The sequence below is a fragment of the Macaca mulatta genome, chromosome 4 (genome assembly GCF_049350105.2).
Source record: "Macaca mulatta isolate MMU2019108-1 chromosome 4, T2T-MMU8v2.0, whole genome shotgun sequence".
Taxonomy (NCBI): domain Eukaryota; kingdom Metazoa; phylum Chordata; class Mammalia; order Primates; family Cercopithecidae; genus Macaca; species Macaca mulatta.
Genome location: NC_133409.1, coordinates 40,584,947 through 40,607,794, shown reverse-complemented (window position 1 = coordinate 40,607,794; position 22,848 = coordinate 40,584,947). Strand labels below are relative to the sequence as shown.

Genomic DNA, 22,848 nt, shown 5'->3' with positions numbered 1-22,848 from the left:
TGACATTTTTACCTCCTAAAAATTTCTCGAACTGATCCATTTCTCTCCATTCTGATTTTTCTTAGCCTTGACCATACCAACCTTTGTCTCTTACATGGCTTACAGCAACGCCATCTTAAATGGTATTCCCGGATCTAGATTTGCTTCCTTCCTGTCTGTTCTCCACCCTGCAGTCAGTGTTATCTTTATGATATTAAAATTTGAGAATTTCACTCCATAAAATTCTACAGTGGTATTGCATTGACCAGTACTGTCTGGGTCTCTTCACGGCCTGTTTAACTATCTTGTTTTGTTTCCTCCAAAAGACCCTAGACTCATTCTCTACCTTTTAGTTAGCCAACTTGAACTTTTTTTTTTTTTTTTTTTTAGTTCTGTATTATACCAAACTTTCTTTTAGTGAACACTATACGCCACCTTCTTCTACCTGGAAACCCTTCCTAACCTGGACAACTCTACACATTATTTTGGTTTTTGCTTAAATGTCACTTCTGCTACAAAATATTCCCTGACCTCCCCACCCCACTGCACCTCTGCATGCTAAGAAGCAAGAGATGATAACAGGGTTACACATCCCCAAGTCTGGGAATCGTATTCTGAAACTAAAACCCTACTAAGAATGAGCAGCCAGAGTCATAACTTCCCTTTGGAAAAGCGGGTACTTAAATGCAGTTGTGAGGACAAATGAAAAGTACATAAAACACCTACAATGCATAGCTCCTAGAAGGAGCTCAATATATGTTATCCATTATTCATTCAACAAATGTTCATGAAATGCCAACTATTTCATAGATACTGTGGTAGATACTGGGGATAGAAAAAATACAATGTAAACTATGAAAATATAGAATGAGTATGCAAAGTCTAATATACGGAATGAATATCCAAAATCTAATAAGGAGTAGGAGTATTTGAAGGAGTCAGTCAACCTGCTTAAGATTCGAAGGATGGACAACATTTGACTGTGATATGCAGTAGTGTAAAAGGAGGAATTTTCAGGAAGAGAGAACAATATGTGTAAGGACAGGGCGTGCAAGGCTATGGATTGTTTTTCATAGTACACATAATTCAATGTTGCATAAAACTGCATGATACACATGATTCAATATTGCATAAAATTGGAACAATAAGCTAATGAGAGATGAAATTAGTCAGGGAGATGGAGCATATTGTATCCTAGGCAAAGCAATCATTTTCTCTTACACGTTGCCTTTCAAGAATTTTCAGCAAGAGAGAGCCATTATCCGATTTACATTTTTAGTCAGGACATTCTGATAGCAGTGTGGGGAATTTTAAGAGTCAAAACTGGAGTCACAGGACTGGTAAAGCGCCCACCTGAGGAATTTAAAAAGAGAGAATGAATATGCTTTGGTATAAGATGCATTTAGAATACTCTACAGTTCTTACTAAAACACTGGGAGCAAGTGTTTGACACTTGATAGTGCAAGATTACAGCAAGATAGTGGTGGCTTACAGCAAGATAGAAATCTAGGAGAGTAGGTTTAGAATGCAAAGTTGAACAGCTCAGTTTGTACACAGCGGATTAGTAATCTTTCTCGTTGCTTCCTCAAAGGATTTAGGGAAGCACATGGCATAGAGATATAGTTTGTAAGGTGTGGCAATGCCAGTGAGAATGGAAAAGCTGGCCTCCATAAACTCTCTCTCTGTACAAACGAAGCAACAGGTTACAGCGCGTGGCTGTAGGTACAGGAAATGGCGTGTATTCATGAGTCCACGAGTAGCGCAACTAGTATTTTTCCAGCCCTGGTGACTCAGAGCTGAAGATGGCGCCTGCGGCAGAAATCAGAACAGTGGGAGGGAGCGTTAGGTACAGAAAAGTATGGCGTTTTAACTTTTGTTTTCCACACACAGGGAGATAGCTCTAAAGGAATCGTGCATAATTTTTTCTTAAGATTTTGTCTGTAGTACAACTTCATTTTCCACGCTTTAAAATCATGTTTTCTTTTGTGGGCGCGACCGCGTGGGGAGTGACAAATCTGTTTATTTGCCTCATTCATTGATTTTCTTATTTTGGGCGACTTCCATAACAGCCTCCCCAGTTTTCCTTTGCCCCGTCAGTTTTTCCCTGCGCTTGCTACAATTCTAAGGCGGAAAGAGTATTTTTGGAGGTGAAGGCGGGGAAGACTCAAGCTCTGTGGGAGCACCCGCGCATTTCCGACTCCCTTCCCGCTCGCACGGCCTCGGAGGCTGGAGGCCCGTAAGGTCCCCGAAGCGCGCGCCCACCAACAGCCTGAGGGCCCCGGTGCAGGCGCCGCGCGGCCCCTTCTCCCGGGCGGAGGCGAAGGCGGTGGCGGCGCGGGGGCGGGGGCGGGGCCGCGGTCCGGGCCTAGCGCGCGAGACGCGTCGGTCGCCATGGGAACGGCGGTGTAGGCAGGCGCTGACGTCAGCAGGCCGCGAGTCGTCCGCACTGCGGCACAGAGCAGTGGCTTGCTCTCCGAACCCGGGTCCCTGGCGGGTAAGGTGGCTTCGTGGCCGCCTCACTTAGCGCCCGCGCCGCTGGGCGCGGGGGAGTCGATTTGCACTGTTCCGGGTGTCGGCTTGGGCGGGACGGACGGTTCTGCCTACTCCTCCTCTCCGTAAGTACCTCGTGGGTTCGCTGGTGGCGGGAGCGCGGGCCGGGGTGCTCGGCCTGCCCGGCCCTCTCTGGGGCGGCGTGTCGGGGCTGCTGGAGTCCGAGAGCGCGGGGGCTGATCGCGGATTGACCGGGGAGCGTGGGCCGGGTGTCCCGGAGGAATGCGATTTCCCGGAGTCCTCAACGTACTTTTCCGCTTCTTTCACTGGTCTCGGTGTCTCCGGAGAGTTGAGCATGGTGTTCTGATAGGGAATTCAATCTTTGCCTTTCCTACTCCCGATTCTTGTTTAAATGCTTTTAAATCAGATGCGTACTGAGTGTGTTTATTTCCTTTTAGAGTGTCATCCTGGGGCTGAATCTTCAACCTGTCAAAGCCTACTTAATTACGTCTGAGAAAAGGTGATCAATTTGTTAAACTTATAAGAGCCAGATTATATTAATAGGGTTGTTTCGAGATGCATAAAAATAGAATAAAAATGTAGACCATTTAAGCATCCTTATCAAAGGTTGTGCTGCGTTTGGCATTCCTGTGAAAACATCTAATGTGAAAATAAAGTTTTTCCCTTTTGAGAAAGAGATGCCAACAGTTTTTTCACCTGTTGCATTAGCAGTTACTGTTATTGCTTGGTTTAGGAGGAAGATTGCTTCTTATGAGTACTCTGGGAAATTTTTTAAAGAATGCTTGAAAAAATTAAAATACCAAAAGTGTTTTTAAACCATACTTAGAATCTTGTTTATGAAGAATAATATTTATGAAGTTAGAATCTTGTGTACTTATGAAGAATCTTGTTGATCTATTCATTGAATGTTGTGTACAGGATTTTTGTTTGTCTTTTTTTCCCTTGCGATAACATTTGGTTAAAGAGGGAATTATCAAGCCTCTCAATTTTTTCTCCCATTGATATTGAGTCACATATTGGCTGATAATCAGGTGGTCTGTAAAATAAAATGAAATGAGGTGTAATCCATTTAATTTTCCTACATAGTATCTCTTAGAAGCTCCTGTGAAAGGGTTTGTGAGGGAGAAGTTGTAAAATAATGGAATATATAAGATTCGGAGGTTTCTTTTAAAGTCCGACCTGAATTTTCGCAGATAATGTTACTAATTAAATATTAGTCATTAATTCTATCATATGTTTGCTGTAGTACACATTAAGATTTAGAGATGGCTGGGCGCAGTGGATCAGGCCTGTAATCCTAGCACTTTGGGAGGATCAAGAGTGGGTGGATCACTTGAGGTCAGGAGTTCAGTATCGGCCTGGCTAATGTTGGTGAAAACCCATCTCTACTAAAAATACAACAATTAGCCGGGCGTGGTGGCGCACAACTGTAGTCCCAGCTGCTAGGGAGGTTGAGGCAGGGGAATTGCTTGAACCCAGGAGGCGGAGGCAGCAGTGAGCTGAGATTGTGCCACTGCACTCCAACCTGGGCAACAGAGCAAGACTTTGTCTCCAAAAAAAAAAAAAATTAGAGATGATTTCTATAATGTATTTGCTGTGTTATTAAATAATATTAGTATTTATTCAGTTGTGTATTAAGCTATTAACAGTAAATAATTCTATGATTTCTGTATTTTATTAATAATTACTTATTTTTAATACAATAATACTGGACATAAAGTAATTTTATTGCAGTGTACTCATTACTTTGCTTTTTGGTATTTTCTCCTTGCAGTACTAAAACAGGTGCCATTTTAAATTCCCAGACAAGGAAAAACCAAGGATTAGAAATTAAGTAGCTTACCCAATGCCACACATCAGTAAGTGGTGACACTGGAGGTCAAACCTGAGTCTTTTTTACTCTAGGACCGTTGCTACTGCTTCGCTTTGCTTTGCTTCTCGTGTTTTCTCTTCTCTCTCCTCTTTTCTTTCATAGTGGCAGATACATAACTATAGAGAGCATTGGCGTGGCCTCCAAAGCTAGCAGTTTGGTGGGAGACAGAACATTTAACCAGGATGAAAATTCAGGGCTGAGGTGGAGGGAGTTACAAAGATTCAGGCACCCTGGGAGCACAGAAGAGAAGTGCTTCACCGCCCTTCAAGGTGCGAATGCTCTCTAGAGAAGATACTTGCCTTCAAAGGATAATGAGGAGTTTGTTAGAGTGACAAAGGAGGAAGGACATTTTTCAGGAGAGGGGATATATGTGTAATGATACAAAAGCAAGAGAGGACGTGGCACATGTGAAGGCCTGGAGGTAGTTTCACATGGCTGGAACACAGTGTATGGTGTGAAGGGGACATTTCATAAATGGCCTTGGACCTCAGTGGTAAGGACTTGATATTTTTTTCAGTGTGTGATTGGGAGCTAGTGAAGAATTTTAAGCAAAGAAATGACACCGTCACATTTGAATTTTAGAAAATTACACTGATTGCTGTGTAGATGATGATTTATTTTTTAAAAGGGTAAGGTGATAGTGGCATGGAAACAATCTTAAAACAAACAGCATAATCCTTCCACAGTGTTTTTGTCCCAGAGTTACTGTCTCATGTCACTGCCTTTAGGGGTGGTGGAAAGACAGTTGGAAGAATTCTGTAAAGAATTGTCTACATGTCCCTTCTACAGGGGTCACCTTCCATTCACCCCTCAGCCCCAGCCTGCTAGGTTTCTGCCCCTCCATAAACAGCTTTGACACACGTGACTTCCTTCTTGCAGATTCAGTGGACTTTCTTCAAAACCTCCAGCCCCTTTTGATGCCACACAGTATATAGGCTACATCTCCTTTAAAACTCTTTCCTTCTGTAATGCTTCTGTCTCCCCGTTTTTTACCTGTCTCCCTGATTTTACTTTATATTGTGGGCTCTCAGGATTCTCATTGGCTTTTTATTTTCTTGCAACTATCATATTTATAAATAACTCCCAAATCTTCAGCCTAGGGTCTCCCTGCTGGATTAATAGATTGCCTAATAAACATAATATGATTATATACATAAACACAGACACACACATGTGACAGTAATAACAATTGTTCTTTTTGAAGGGTTTGCCATGTGCTAGGCATTGTGCCAAGTATTTTACTTGCATGTTCTCATTTAATCTTTGTAAAAACACTGAGTGATTTATTATTGTGAAAGATTAGGAAATTGATGTCCCTAGAGATGAATCTGCTGGCAGGTAGAACTGGTATTTGGATCCAAGGATCTGACAATGGAAGCTGATGCTTGTAGCTGCTCAGTGCCCTTCAGATACCCAACTCAACATGACCCACACTAAGCTTAGTGACTGCACCCTAGCAAGTACCTGTTATAATTATAGCTAACATTTATTGTTGCTGCTTCTGTCTGAGGTACTGTTGTAAATCATTTAACCCTTACAACAACCCTTTGAGTCAGCACTGGTAGAGTGTTTTTACAGATGAGGAAGCAAAAGTCACACAAGTGACTATGGAAACTAATTCTAGGACATGGATTTTAAACTACTCTCCTGTACTGCATTATATTACAGTTTAATGGTACTACTAACCTACTATTCTAGTTCTAGAAACATGGGAATCACCTCCGATTCTTTCTCCTGCCTCTTCATTAGTTATTTAATCTTTCCAAAATATTATCTGACTCCCATCACCCAGGCTGGAGCACACTGGTGCAGTCTCAGCTCACTGCAACCTCCACATCCCAGGTTCAAGCGGTTCTCCTGCCTCAGCCTCCCCAGTAGCTCCACACCTAACTAGTTTTTGTATTTTTAGTAGAGATGGGGTTTTACCATGTTGGCCAGACAGGACTCAAACTCCTGATCTCAAGTGATCTGCCTGCCTCATCCTCCCAAAGTATTGGGATTACAGGCATGAATCACCATGCCCGGCAGGCTTTTTTTTTGATGAATCATAGTCATAATATTGTTCAGCTTTTTCCCTGCCTATTAGATGACCGTCAAGTAGTATAAATATTAAATTTTTGTTTGTTTTATGATTTTTCTACTTACATGCTCTCAGGGATGCTGTCATTGTGCTTGCCTTTGCAGCTTCTCTTTCTAATTTGATATAGACTAGAAAGTAGAAGGTGAGTTATTAGGTTCATAACTGCTAGAAGGAGTAAATACAGGCTCCTATCACTAAAGTATAGGAGTTTTTACTCCATGGATTTAGTGATGTCTGTTTTGTTTGGGTACCACATGGTCGTTCCCTAAATTAACTGACGTAGTTAGGTATGTTTACATAATCATTCCTTTCTTTTTAGAATTTCTTAGACATTTCTGCAAGAGGAACATGAATGTGGATCTCCAGGGAATTGGAGCATTAACCAATAATGCCTTGGGCCCAGTGTGGTGGCTCACACCTGTAATCCCAACACTTTGGCAGGCCGAGGTGGGCAGATCACATGAGGTCAGAAGTTCAAGACCAGCCTGGCCAACATGGTGAAACCCTGTCTCTACTAAAAATACAAAAATTAGTTGGGTGTGGTGGCACACACCTGTAATCCCAGCTACTTGGGAGGCTGAGGCAGGAGAATCGCTTGAACCTGGGAGGTTGCAGTGAGCCGAGATCATGCCACTGCACTCGACAAAGGGAGACTCCATCTCAAAAACAAACAGACCAATAATCCCTGAACCAGCTTTTCTTCTTTTTTTTTTTTAAACACTCTTCAGTTTTAGTCTCAATAACATGCATATTACGTTCTAAGTGTTCTAATGTGAGAATTAATATGTTCATTTTAGACATACACCACCATTTTTTAATAAAACGGGCAATTTAGTAATATACATACTGAGTTTAAACACGGTTTTGAGTAGTTCTGACACACAGTAATACACATCCAGGTTTTATTAAAGAAAGATGGTACACTTATTTGTACTATCCTTCTCTATTGTAGCAGAATTTTCAATGGCAGACACAGAGGTATTTAAATTCACTGTCTGTGAGTATGCTGCCCACAAGCATGCTTTAATGTATTAGTGAATGCTCTTAGGAAAGTCAGTCCTGAGATGGAGTTTGGTTTCTTAAAAGTGTGTTGAAATGTTCATTAATATATTGAAACATTTTAAAACGCTTATTAACATACCACGTTAGACGTTCACTGCCTTCAAAATGTTTTTTTTATTGGTTTCAAATATATAAAGGTTTTCTTCATATATGATCCAGTTTGTTTCCCTTGATTTTAGGGCCCTAAACTGATTAAAATGTACCCAAGTCATAAGCATAAGGTTGGGATAAGGGAACATTGATTTATTGTTACACACTTAATGAAGTAGTGGACATACAATGGCATGATCTTGTGTGAATGTTTTATAATTTTTATTTGGAAGTTCCATATTACAAATACATCGTCTTTGTTTCGATAGGATCCTGACTGAGTCAATGCTTTACATTCTCAGTCCTCTGCATAAAGCTGAGAGATGCCTACTGGTAAGACATTCATGAAATTTATGTATTAGATTTATATTTTATACATTTACTTTTAAGTTTGGTTTATTTTAAGGGATTCTTTAACAGATCAATGAATACAGTAGATGTCATTGACTAAATATACTACATTTAGAGATACTTATTGGTTTTGTATTCAGTTTTCCATTTAATGTTGTGATTAAGGTTAGTATGTATTTAATGGATGGTAGTTTGGGACTCAGCTGGACAAGGTAAATACTGATTACAACATAGGGTTAGTTTTTATTTTTTATCGTCAAAATTGAATGTTTTACTCCACCACAAGCATTGGCAATCTTTTCTAAAAGGACCAGCTAGTAAATATTTTAGGCTTAGTCTCTGCTATAACTACTCAAGTCTGTGTCTGTCTCTGTTTTAAAGCATGAAGGCAGTTATAACAATTCTTAATCAAATGGGCATGTCTGATTTCCATAAACCTTTACAAAAACAAGTGACTAGCCTGCAGGCCATAGTTTGCCAACACTTGCTCTAGAGCACCCATTCATTCAGCGTTTATTAATTTAAAACATAATGACTATGTACACTATGTCAGACCTCATAATTGTTGCTAGGGATGTAGTTATGGGGGAAACAGACGATATGTTTCTAATAATTATACAATTTCCATTTGGGTTAAGTGCTGCGAAGGAAGAGAACAACCTGCTATGTGAGAAAGATGAAAATTTAGATGAGTTTGTCAGGAGATGTTTTATTTACAGACAGCATTTAAACTAAAGACAGGTTAACACCAGCCAGGTGAGGAGTTAGAGGAAGTTTGCCTCAGAAACAGCTTCACGTGGGAAGGAGCTTGTTGTGACGGAGGAGCTAAAGGAAGGGTATTGTAGCTAGAACATGGGCATCTAAGAGGGTATTTGTCTTGACTTGAAGCCCTGGAGATAGATCAGGAGGTATGGAACCCTATAGGGCATATAAAAGACTTATTTTATCCTAAATGAAATGAGAAATTTTCAGGGGCTTAAGCATTATCTTATTGATGTTTTAAAGGAAAAACCTGTTAATGTTTGTGGACTACTGATTACAGGCTAGGCAGACCTTAGCCATTTTCATGCAAAATGATCTTTGACATAAGATAATTGTGATTTTACAGATAAGGAAAATTAAGTTTAGAGATGTTAAGTAACTTGTCTAAAGCCACATAACATGTAACTAACAGTGGCAGATGCTACTGTTTATCAGAAATAAAAAGTTAACTTGGCAAAGGAGACTTTTAGAGTGAGTGGCCAAAAAGGTCAGAGGGATACAGGTGAACGTTGTGATCACTAAAGTCAAAACAAAAAGTATTTTAAGAAGGAAAGACTGGTGAGTTTTTCTAGTGTAGCTAGAGAACTCATGCCGGTATTTACAAGACTTTATTTCTTAACATAATAGTAGTGTAGATTATGTGTTATAATAGAGTCGTTTACAAAATGACATGACTCTATCTTTTGTAGCTGAGAGTGAAGCAAAAGTAAAAACCAAAGTTCGCTTTGAAGAACTGCTTAAGACTCACAGTGATCTAACGTGTGAGAAGAAAAAACTGAAGAAAAAACTTGTCAAGTCTGGAGAAAACATCTCAGTAAGTAAATGATCATTGGGTAATGGTGATTTACATATCTGCATAAAATGCAGATATGACTGCATTTCATGTTAAAATTCTAAGGAGTTTGGAAAACTAAAAACACTAACACTATGTCATGGTCAATAACACATGGTAAAATAAAGTTTACATTAGAATCAACATCACTGTGGAAGTATTGAGTTCATTCTTGAGTGCTGTCCTACAGGAAGAACACACACACAGTGGGGAGAATGATCGGAGATAGTGGGGAAACTCAAAACTAGCCATGATACCATTTTGAAGAAAATATTTTTAACCCATAATTGCGAAGAACTTAGGAAGTAGTATCTTAACTTCAGATATTGAGTAGCTTGTCCTTATTTAAGCTTTTTCTGTGTGATTCTACCCGACAGAACCGGGAGAAGTCAATGGCCTTAAGGCAATAATTATCCTTTTATGTTTGAGGCACACTTTCAAATGGTAGAATTTTTGGCAGCACACTTTAAGGGGTTAAAAATACAGTGCTTAAAGTAAAGACTAAGCAAATCAGCAACTAACTACAACCTGATCCCCTTGGAATCACAAAGAGTCTGTATTGGCATCCACAGTTAGTGTACTCTACACCCTTTATACCTATCTCACTACTTCAGTTGCGCTTCTTACTACTTTGACTGTTATCTCTTCTGTCCTCACAGAAAAAAAATAAATAGGTTCTAGTGTAAATAATAATGTAGTTTTTTTTTTTTTTGGCAGGAGTTTTATGCTGAGTTACACATCCTACATTTTGCTTGTAGTAAGATTTACCCCATTTTTTCTTAAGACCTGTTTATTTTAGTATTCTGTCTGGCAGCTGTCAATGTAACAGTATAAATTCTGAAGTGAGGCAAAAATAAGTACTAACACAGGCCAAAATCCAGCTGCACACATGTAAGGGTTCATAGTATATACACTGGTATACTACTGCACAAAAATTTCCAACTGACAGAGTGGGACAGATTAGCACTTCCATAGTGAATGCTGCTCTGAAATAGCATGTGCTTTTTCCGGTGGTACTGGTGTACAATATGGTAGGGAATAGTGACATGGAGGTTGAAACATTGCTTATTGGTATATGCCCTCCCCTCAGATGTAGTGGTTTATGTTGGGCAAAAGCAAAAAGAACCCTGGAAACAGTTGTCTGCAGAGATGTTTTATGCTCAGAGAAGAACCTCATATTGTGTCTCAGTATTAAAGAACTGGGAGTTGTGAGCCATGAACAAGACTGAATCTAAACTGATTTAGACCAAGGTTTAAATTAAGTGGATAATCGGAATAGGCAGAGGTTATTTCCATTTACCTAAAGTCCAGTTTAAATGTTGAGGGGCACGTAAGTGTGAAATGACTAAACATAATTTACCCAGCCTCTCTTTGCAAACAGCAGGCCTGACTAGGCTTCTTTTCTTTCAGAAATAAGTACACTAGGAACAGATATTTGGAAAGAGATTTCCCAGCTCAAAAGAAGGGGAATATTTCTAGAGGACTTGGAGGAAAACAGAATATTTTTGACATGATTAACTTTAGGAAGTAAAAGAATAATACCTGCTTTCATTTGCTAGATGCCTGAATGCTTTCTATCTTTAGGCACTCTTCTAAACACTTTATATATATTCAGTCATTCAGTACAGACGACGAAATTATGGGGTTTTATTTCTTCGGAAGGGAAAACTACATCATAGAAGTTAAATAACTTGCTGAAAGTTACATCGTAAATGGTAGAACCAGGATTCAAACACTGAGAGCGGGAGTGCGGAATCCACTGCCTTAACCACAACCCAATATTGCCTATTTTAATGAAATTTGAAGAGATAGGACCTCTTCTTGAAAGAAGAACGGGGAATCCTACATACAAAACAGGCTGAGATGAGAAAGGGAGCAGTCTGAAATAAAATTAAGCGAGGAAAAAAGTCAAAATAAGGATTCATAATAATGGCAGGTTGATCTTATGTTCCAATTATATATAAGGCACAATAATAGTTTTACAAATATTATTTCTAAATCTTACTGTTAATCTTGCAAGATAGGCATTGGGACTCTTTTTTGGCACATGCGAAATTTTATAAACAGACATGTTAAGTGATTTCCTTAGGTCATATAGTCAAAAATAGGATAACCAGGATTTAAGACTGCAGTCTCTGCAATTTTAAAAGTACATGTTCTTTCTTCAGTTGCTTTCTTAAGACTATATCTCAGGCCTAAAATGATAGAATTGACACTATGTTTGAAAAATCTAATCAGTGAAGTGGGAGACAAATTCGAGGTGAGAAGAAATGACCAAATCTAAAATGAAAGAAATAAAGAATGAGGACATAGGAAAATATTTGACCCACAGATAAGTATTCCCGGACAGCACTAGTGGAGCAGCAACAATAACGAGCATGACGAAGAAACCTTGCTGAGATTTCTGAAGAGATGAGTCCATCCCGCATTCTAGGCAAGACTTATGAGATGAGAACTATATCTAGAAACATTCTTTTGTTTTTATCTTAAGAGTAAAATAAATATTACAAACACTTAAACAGAAAAACATATAATACATTTCAGACTTCTCTGTAAAAACACTAAATCCAAAAGACAATGGAGAAATATTTAGAGCATTAAGGGAAAAATTGTAGCCCGAGGAATCTAGTCACCTAAGTTGTTAGTCATTTGTGATGGTAGTTGTAAACATATTTGCATTATTAGCGAAATATTATCAGTGTTCCCTCCCTGAAAAAAAAAAACAAAGATTTAAGATTTATTAAAAATGTAGTACCATTTCTAGATAAGAATCAAAGTTAAGAATTTAAGAATAGAACATCTTAAGATCTTAGAGGGAGGGATGAAGAGAAGTTGGTTAAGGAGTATAAAAATACAGTTGGAAGGAATAAATTCTAGTAGTTAGTATTACAGTAGGGAAATTACAGTTAATAATTGTATATTTCAGAATAGCCAGAAGAAAAGATTTATGTTCCCAACATAAAAGATAAATGCTTGGAGTAATGGGTATGTCAGATGCTCTGATGTGATCATTATACACTATATACAGTGTCAGAATATCACATGTACCCCCAAAATATGTACAACTATTATATATCAGTTAAAAAAATTTTAATGGAAAATTTATGAACCAAAAATACATTGGATGAACTTTGAAATCAGTTAAATATGTAGAACTTTCTTAATTATTATATATGTCCAGAATAATTCCTGAAGCTTTTACATTAGATATGTGTCTATGATAATGTGAGAGAACAGAACCAAATTTTCAAAGGTTAAGCAAAGCGTCTTAACTTAGGAAGAAAAAGTCACGTAACCATTATTCTTAACCATAGCGTATAGTCAAAAGTTATTATTTCATCCTAGAGTTTGAAATAAATAAAACAAGTGATAGATATAAAATAGATTATTACACTTTCTAAGTCATCTGAGTTAAAAAAATTAGATGAGATTTTTTAAAAGAATATAATGAAATAAGAAATTTAAGAGCAAACTCAGTCATGACAATAAATGTAAATGGTTTAAGCTTCCTACTTTTAAAAGCGGATTCAAAAATAGACTTTTAAAGTAATCAGGACCAGGCATGGTAGCTCATGTCTGTAATCCCAACACTTTGGAAATCCAAGGTGGGAGAAATTGCTTCAGTGCAGGAGTTCAAGACTAGCCTGGGCAATGTAGTAAGATCCCATCTCTCAAAAAATAACTTATCTGGGCATGGTGGCATGCACTTGTAGTCCTAGCTACTCGGGAGGCTGAGGTGGGAGGATTGCTTGAGCCTGGGAGGTCGAGGCTGCAGTGAGCCATGATCATGCCACTGCATTCCTACCAGAGTGATAGAGCGAGACCTTGTCTCAAAAATAGTAGTAATAATAAATAAAATAAAATATCAGATATTTTGCTTGCAAGATTCACACATTAAACAAAATGACATAAAGTTTAAAAGTAAAAGTGTGCAAAAATATAGACAGTTGTCTATGTTTTTCTTTCTGAAGAAAAACTTATAGCTGTCTCATTTATGAATGTGTGTTAAGAGAACAAAATCGCTATGTAAATATATGAACACATTGAAATTAATCATGTTAAAAGAATAATCTGTCTCAGCGATATAGTTCCCCCAAAGAACTCAAGAATAGCTTAATAATTGGATAGCAGTCAATATTAATGTTAGTGCAAATAAATTGAATTAAAAAATATAAAAATAACAAGGAAAACAGCTGTTGTATTTTTATTGGAAATAGGATGGTAATGGATTTTTTAGAACATTTTGTGTACGTGTATGTGAAAGCCATACATGTGAGCACCAAACCTAGAGCATGCTGTGGGGTTCTCGGAAAATGCAAATCCATACATATACATGGTATATTATGTATGATTTCAGTAGTTTTCTGTGGGTCCCTTTGAAAAGGGGGACACCTAGCCTATAGGTTCTTCCTTTAAAATCAGGACCTGCAATGGAAGATGTCTTTTCATCATAAGTGTTTAATAATCTTGAAGTAAATATATTAAGGCATGAAACATAAAGATATAATAGCTTTTTTTCAATAGGTATTTGTCCATATTTGTTGCATAGCAGGCACCATAAGTGTTTTACATGTATTAACTCACCTAATTCTCACACACATCCTATAAAATCAGTATACACTGAAGAACTGAGGCACAGAGGTTAAGAAACGTACCCAGGATCATATAACTAATAATAGTGAATCCAGGTCCTACTGATTCTATAGCTTGTACAGTACAGTTCATAACAACTATACTGGCTCCCTGTTATGCCAGTGTATAGTGTACAGTGTGGGCAAATATGACGCTTAGTGAGGAGAACAAATGATCATTATTGATGGTTTGAATGCTAATAATAGAAAACCTATGTGAATCAACCTGTGTGAACAAAATAAGTACACAAAATTAACGATTATAGCTAGAAACAATAAGAAAATATTGGAGAAAAATACAAAAATTAACAGATAGATACTACATACATAGAAACTACAAAAGTCCTGAAAGATCTTAAAAGTAAAATTTCCAAAAGTACAGATTCAAATAGAAAACATTTATTAGTAGGTATTACAGATAGGTTGCACTTTATATATACCGGGTGTTTCCAGCTTAATTTTTAGTTTTAATCCAGTTGTAATAGTTTCCAGTGGATGATTTCTTTAGTTGCAAAATTAGGCTAAAGTTAATGCAGAAAAATACAACAGGAAGATTAACTGAAATATTTAAAACAAAAGGCCAGGCACAGTGGCTCACACCTGTAGTCCTAGCATTTTAGGAGGCTAAGACAGGCAGATCACTTGAGGCTAGCAGTTCAAGACCAGCCTGGCTAACATGTTGAAACCCAGTCTCTAGTAAAAATACAAAAAATTAGCCAGGCATGATGTTGTGTACCTGTAATCCCAGCTACTTGGGTAGCTGAGGCACGAGAATCATGTGCACCCAGGAGGTGGAGGTTTCAGTGAGCTGAGATCATGCCACTGCACTCCAGCCTGGGTGACAAGAGTGAAACTTTGAGGGAAGGAATTTTATCTCACAAACTAAAAATTACATTTCAGGTAACTCAGAAACTTAAATGTAAAAATCTTAATAGGCAGATATTTCCATAAGGCAATAAAAATGACTGGCTGGTTTAACCTTCCAGTGTGTAAAGATATTCTATTCTTAAAAGGGATAAAAGACCTCCCAAAATATTCTGGTCTCAAAAGGGATAAAAGACCTCCCAAATGAAGACAGCATTTTCTGCCTGCACACAGAAGACTCAATGAGTATTTGTTGAATGAATGAATAAATCTGATGTATAAGATACTTTTTTGTCAAAAACCAAACCTGGCTATAAGCCAGTTCACTGAGAAAAGTATGTAGTATTTTTATAGTCATAGCATTAATGCTCTTACATATAGCTACTGATAATAATTGCTAATATTTATTGAACAACTACATAATGTGGAATCAGAAGGACCTTCTGAGTATTTTATAATTATCCTATAATCCTTGTAACAACCTTATGAGTAAGTTTCATCCCTACTGTTAACTTGTAAGGAAATTGCATAAATTGATTCTATAAATGTTAAGATAATAGCTAAGTGAGCAAAAGGAATGAAAAAATAAAACCAGATACAAGAGAAAATAGCATTGACTAATAAAATGTAGTAATATTTTAAAAGAGGTTCAGATTGGAATACCAAGATATTTTTGCTTATCAAAAAGGTATTTAAAAGTTTATTAGTAGTATGGTAGCAAGCAAGGCTTTTTGGTAGAATGCTGGTGGAAAGGTTAACATGTGATATGGTTTGGCTGTGTCCACCCCCAAATCTCATCTTGAATTGTAACTCTCAAAATTCCCATGTGTCATGGGAGGAACCCAGTGGGAGGTAATTGAATCATGGGGACAGGTCTTTCCTGTGCTGTTGTCATCATAGTGAATAAGTCTCATGAGATCTGATGGTTTTAAAAATTGGAGTTTCCCTGCACAAGCTCTCTCTGCCTGCCACCATCCATGTAAGATGTGACTTGCTCCACCTTGCCTTCCACCATGATTGTGAGGCCTCGGCCATGTGGAACTTTAAGTCCATTAAACCTCTTTCATTTGTAAATTGCCCAGTGTCAGTTATATCTTTATCAGCAGCATGAAAATGGACTAATACACCGTCTTTGAAGTGGTTCAGGTTTTTCCAGCAGTATTCAATAGCCTGGTTATAGTTATGGAAATAAAGTTCACTAAATTTGAACAGTGCCTGCAGTTTTACCAGAGAAGTGTGATGGATAGGAAGTACATGAAAATGGCGGGTGGTGATTGAAGTGATGGATTGTGGGATCAAAGCATCAGGAATTAGATAAGAGGGGCTTGATAAATAGAATATGGTGGGCTCAGAGTGTAATAAACTGCTTATTATTTTACACTGCTAAGTCTGGAGTGGTTTGATACTCAGCAATAGTAACTGGAACAAATAAATATGAATTGCTAAGAGTAAGCACTCAAATTGTAGCTATAATGATTTTTGGAGTTGCATATGCATTTTTTTAAAAGGGGAAAGTTAGGCCATATTTTGCTCACTTTTATTGTGATACTGTATTATCTTGATTTTATCTTTGCTCACTTTATTTTTATAATAGTTCTTTTGTAGAGGTGGTATCTTCTTCATCTTATGAATTACATTTTCTAAAACTTTTTGTATTGTGCACTGAATTGATTTTAAAAGGGTAGAAAATCTTCACAGTTTCCTAAGTATTAATAATATCCTTCATGTGTTCATTCACTTATATAAGTGCTGGCCTGGATTTAGCTTATAAATCTGTAATTACCTTGGCTCTGTCAAAAACAAATTTAGAACCCCAATGTTTTCAGGGGGTAACTAAATTTAAAAAACCTTAAATGGGCTGGGTTTGGTGGCTCACGCCTGTAATCCCAGCTCTTTGGGAGGCTGAGGTGGGTGGATCACGAGGTCGGGAGTTCGAGACCAGCCTGACCAACATAGTGCAACCCTGTCTCTACTAAAAATACAAAAAAAAAAAAACTTAGCCAAGTGTGGTGGCAGGCACCTGTAGTCCCAGTTACTTGGGAGGCTGAGACAGGAGAATCACTTGAAGCTGGGAGGTGGAGGTTACAGTGAGCCAAGATCGCACCACTGACTCTAGCCTGGGTGACAGAGTGAGACTCCGTCTCAAAAAAAAAAAAAAAAAAAAAGCTTTAAATGGATTATACTGGTTGAGGTAATTTCAGTGTATCCCAGAGCAAAGCCCAGCAATATTTAAAGGATTGCCAGCAAAATCCAGCCACCAACAATATAAAATTTATAATGCCAGATAATCAATCAAATCTACCAGGCATTTAAAAAAAGAAAGATAACCTGATCCATTACCAAAAGATGAGTCAATCAATAGAAACAGACTCTAGGAGAGGAACGGGAAAACATAAAGAAGGTGTAAAAGAAAGAAATAGAACATATTTCCAAAGACCAAATCATACTTCTACAGATTAAAAAAATACAGTATTCAAAATTTTTAATTGACTGCAGTTAGCATACTGGACAATGCATTAAAATTATCAGTAAACGTGAAGAAATAGCAATATAAATTATTCAAATCAAACACAAAAAAATCAGTGGTGGGCTGACATGGCCTATCCAGGTTTATGAGAGCTGGTTGTTAAGTATTAGGGAATTTTGTAAACTGGTTGTTAAACCATTAGTAACTTAAAATTGGCTATTTATGTGAATACTTACATCATGGAAGTTGGTAAACACTGGACTAGGCTTTTTGTTTGTACTGCCCTGTCCTCGCTGGAGAGTTTATTTAACAGCATACCACTAAAAAAGGCCTTTGGAATAGGAGTTGGAGAGAAGGAAGAAGAGAACACCAATGACCTATAGAACAATATTAGGCATTTTAACTTATGTGTACTTGAAACCTGAGGAATGGGGACCGAATACATTGGAAGAAATAATGACTAAAAACTTTGTAGACTGTGTGGAAACAAAACACCCACAGATCAGGAAAGCTCAACAGGTCATAAACGAAAGAAATATGAACAAAATCATACTACAGTTGCTGAAAATGAAGGATAAATTGAAAATCTTAAAAGCAGCCAGAGAAAATAAAGACTTTTTATGTGGGAGAATAATGACAGCAGACTTCTCATCAGAAACGATTCTAGCTAAAAGACAATGGAACAATATTTTAAAATAGTGAATAAAAAAAAATTGTCAACCTAAAATTTCTGTCCTCAAAAAGTTTCTATTTCACCTTCATTTTTGCAAGGAGACATATCTTGCAAAAATGAAGGTGAAATAAAAACTTTTTGAGGTGTACAAAAGCTGAAAGAATTTGTCAGTAAACCTGTAGTACGAGAAAGTGTTAAAAAAAAAAAAAAAGACAATACCAAGTAGACATTTTGATTTACAATAAAGAAGAGCACAACAAATAGTAAACATGATATAGAAGGATTTTCTCTTACTAAAAAATCTCTTTAAAAGATATTTTTTAAAGCAAGAATAATTAGTTGTTTTTTTGTAGGATTTATAATAAATGGTGAGTATCCCTAACCTGAAATTCGAAATGGTCAAGAATCCAAAACATTTTGAGCATGATTATGCTCAAAGGAAATGCTCATTGGAGTATTTTGGATTTTGAATTTTAGATTAGGAATGTTGAACCAGTAAATATAATGCATATATACAAAATCCAAAGAAATCTGAAACGCTTTTTGTCTCAAGCATTTTGTATAAGGGATATTCAACCTGTATTTGTAGACGTAAATGATTTAACAACGGTCTTAGTTTTCTGTTACTTATAACAGAATACCAGAAATGTAATTTATTAAGAAAAGGAATTTATTTCTTACAGGTTTTAAGGCTGAGAAGTCCAAGGTCAAGGGTTCACATCTGATGAGAACCTTTTTGCTGGTGAGGACTCTGCAGTCCCAAGGTAGTGCAGAGCATCATATGCCAAGGGGGCTGAGTGTGTTAGCCCAAGTCTGCTTCTTATAAAGTCACCAGCCCCACCGTTATGATGATCCTCTAATCCAGCAATCCCCAACCATTTTGGCACCAGGGGCCAGTTTTGTGGAAGACAGTTTTTCCATGGAGCGGGCCAGGGGTGATGGTTTCAGGATGAAAGTGTTCCACCCCTCAGATCATCAGGTATTAGTTAGATTCTCATAAGGAATGTGCAACCTAGGTCCCGTGCATGCGTCGTTTATAATAGGGTTGATGCCCCTGTGAGAATCTAATGCTGCCACTGATCTGACAGGAGGTGGAGCTCAGCCAATAATGCTCTCGCCCACCACTTACTTCCTGCTATGTGGCCTGATTTGTAAAAGGCCATGGACAAGTACCGCTCTGAGGCCTGGGGTATGGGGACCCCTGCCCTAATCTGTTAGCCCATTAATCCATAAATTGGTCAATCCATTGATGGATTAATCTGCTCATGAGGGCAAAGTCCTCATGACTCAATCACCACTAAAAGGCCTCAACTTTCAATACTGCCAAATTATGGACTAAATTTTAATGTTTTTGAGAGGACAAATGTTCAGACGTAAGACCAACATAGCACAAAGTATGGGAGGAAATAAATAGAAGTATATTTTTGTGAGTTTCTTCTTTTTTCTTTTTTTTTTTTTTAAGATAGGGTCTCGCTCTGTCACCCAGGCTGGAGTGCAGTGGTGAGATCACAGCTCACTGCAGCCTTGACTTTCTGGGCTTAAGCAATCCTCCCACCTCCACGCCCTCAGTAGCTGGGACTACAGGTGCACACCACCACATCTGGCTAATTTTTGTTTTTTCTGTAGAGACAGGGTCTCACTATGTTGCCCAGTCTGGTCTTGAACTTCTGGGTCCATGTGATCATCCTGCCTTGCATTCCCAAAGTGCTGCAATTACAGGTGTGAGCCACCATGCCTGGCTGAGTTTCTTAAAATATATGTGAAGTGGCATTATTTAATGGTAGAAAATTGTATTAGTCTTTTCTCGCTGCTATAAAGAGCTAACTGAGACTGGGTAATTTATGAAGAAAAGAGGTTTAGTCACCTTACAGTTCAGCATGCTATATTGGGGGGGCATGGCTGGGGAGGCCTCCGGACGCTACAATCATGGTGGAAGGGGAGGCAGGCACAGTTTTCACATGGCCAGACCTGGAGAGAGAGTGAGCAAAGGGAGAAGTGCTACACACTTTCAAACAAAGGGATCTCACGAGAACTCAAGAGAACAGCAGGAGGGAAGTCCACACCCATGATTCAGTCACCTCCCACCTGGTCCCTCTTTCAACATGTGGTAGTAATTCACCATAAGATTTGGGTGGATACACAGAACCAAACCATGTCATTCCACCCTGGCCTCTCCCAAATCTCATGTCCTTCTCACATTTCAAAACACAATCATGCTTTCTCAGCAGTTCCCCAAGTCTTACCTTATTTCAACATTAACGCGAAATTCCACAGTCCAAAATCTCATCTGACACAAGGCAGGTCTCTTCCATGAGCCTGTAAAATAAAAAACAAGTTAGTTACTTCTGAGATACAATGTGGGCATAGGGATTGGGTAAATGCTCCCATTCCAAAAGTAAGAGATTGGCCAAAACAAAGGGGCTATAGGCCCCATGCAAGTCCAAAACCCAGCAGGGCAGTCATTAAATTTTAAAGCTCCAAAATAATCTCCTTTGACTCCATGTCTAACATCTAGACCACACTGACACAAGGGGTAGACTCCCAAGGCCTTGGGCAGCTCTACCCTGTGGCTCTGCATGGTACAGCCCCTGCAGCTGCTTTCAGCGGCTGGCATTGAGTGCCTGTGGCTTTTCCAGGTGCATGGTGCAAACTGTCTGGATCTACAATTCTGAGCTCTGGAGGACAGTGGCCCTCTTACCACAGCTCTCTACCAGGCAGTGCCCCAGTGGAGACTGTTGTGTGGGAACTCTAACTCCACATTTCTCTTCTGCACTGCCATAGTAGAGGTTCTCCATGAGGGTTCCACCCCTGCAGTGGACTTCTATCTAGATGTCCAAACATTTCCATACATCCTCTGAAATCTAGGCAGAGGTTTCCAAACCTCAACTCTTGCCTTCTGCATACCCACAGGCTCAATACCACATGAAAGCTGCTAAGACATGGGACTTTCACCCTCTGAATTAATAGCCCGAGCTGTCTCTTGGCCCCTTTTAGCCACAACTGGAGCCAGAGCAGCTGGGACACAGGGCCCCATGTCTCAAGGCTGCACAGAGCGGCGAGGCCCTGGGCCTGACCCATGAAACCATTTTTCCCTCCTAGGCTTCCAGGCCTGTGATAGGAAGGGCTCTGTGAAGGTCTCTGAAATGACCTGGAGGCATTTTCCCCATTGTCTGTGCATTAACATTTGGCTTTTTTTAATTTATGCAAATTTCTGAAGCCTAGAATTCCTCCTCAGAAAATTAGTTTTTCTTTTTAACCTCTTGGTCAGGCTCCACATTTTCCAAACTTTTGTGCCTGCTTCCCTTTTAAATATAAATTCCTGCTTCAGGTCATTTCTTTCTTTATGCAAATGAGCACAGGTTTTTAGAAGCATCTAGGCCACATCTGAACACTTTGCTGCTTAGATGTTTCTTCCACCAGATACCCTAAATCATCTCTCTGAAGTTCAGTGCTCCACATATCTCTAGAGCAGGGGCACAATGCCACCAGTCTCTGCTAAAGCATAGTAAGAGCGGCCTTTACTCCAGTTCCCAATAAGTTCTTCATCTCCATCTGAGACCTTGTCAGTGTGGCCATCTCTGTTCATATCAGTATCTGCATTTTGGTCATAACCGTTTAACAAGTCTTTATGGAGTTCCAAACTTTGCTGTCTTCTTCTGAGCCCTTCAAACTGTTCCAACTTTTGCCTGTTACCCAGTTCTAAAGTCACTTGCACATTTTCAGGTATCTTTATAGCAATGTCCCACTTCTCTGGTACCAATTTTCATATTAGTCCGTTCTCACACTGCTCTAAAGAACTACCTGAAGCTGGACGCTGTGGCTCATGCCTGTAATCCCAGCACTTTGGGAGGCCAAGGTAGGCAGATTACCTGAGGTCAGGAGTTTGAGACTAGCCTGGCCAACATGGTGAAACGCTGTCTGTACTAAAAATAAAAAAATCAGCCGGGTGTGGTGGCACATGCCTATAGTCCCAGCTACTCAGGAGGCTGAGGCAGGAGAACCGCTTGAACCTGGGAGGCGGCGGCTACAGTGAGCCAAGGTCACACCGCTGCACTCCATCGTGGGCAACAGAGTGGAGACTGGGTAATTTATGAGAAAATAGGTTTAATTGGCTCACAGTTCAACTGGCTATACAGGAGGCATAGCTGGGGAGACCTCCGGAAATTTATATTCATGGTGAAAGGTGAAGGGGAAGCGGGCATGGACTTCACATGGCCAGAGCAGGAGAGAGAGAGAGAGAGAGAGAGAGTGCAAAGGAGGACGTGCTACACACTTTCAAACAATCAAATCTTGCAAGAACTCCATCACGAGAACAGCAAGGGGATGTCTGTCTCCGTGATTCATCTCCCACCACGCCCCTCCTTCAACACGTGGAAATTACAATTCAACATGAGATTTGGGTGGGGACACAGAGCCAAACCATATGAGTCTTCATAAATTTGTTTTAAAAGGATAGCTGAAAAGCCAATAATGATGCAATGGAATTGCCAAGAACTATCGAGAAAGACAGCTGGAAAAGAGGACAAAGCCAGGCGAGGTGGCTCACGCCTGTAATCCCAGCACTTCGGGAGGCCGAGGCAGGCGGATCATGAGGTCAGGAGATTGAGACCATTCTGGCTAACACAGTGAAACCCTGTCTCTACTAAAAGTACAAAAAATTAGCCGGGCATGGT

The 22,848-nt window shown here is 39.0% G+C and overlaps 1 protein-coding gene across 26 annotated transcripts in view; it reads left to right on the top strand.

Moving 5' to 3' along the window:
* Window positions 1–2,406: 2,406 nt before the first annotated feature.
* Window positions 2,407–22,848, top strand: part of AHI1 (Abelson helper integration site 1) — a 227,087-nt gene continuing 206,645 nt past the window's right edge. For 22 of the 26 annotated variants that reach the window (XR_013416991.1, XR_013416992.1, XR_013416990.1 and 19 more), the window contains exons 1-4: window positions 2,407–2,594; window positions 2,928–2,989; window positions 7,865–7,928; window positions 9,398–9,522. Coding sequence is in view for 17 of the 26 variants with exons in the window: in XM_078001215.1 (XP_077857341.1) it covers window positions 7,919–7,928; window positions 9,398–9,522 (135 nt within the window). In the remaining 9 variants the exon portion in view is untranslated. The remainder of the gene's footprint in view (window positions 2,595–2,927; window positions 2,990–7,864; window positions 7,929–9,397; window positions 9,523–22,848) is intronic. The other 4 variants (XM_078001209.1, XM_078001208.1, XM_078001207.1 and 1 more) reach the window with 1 other exon arrangement.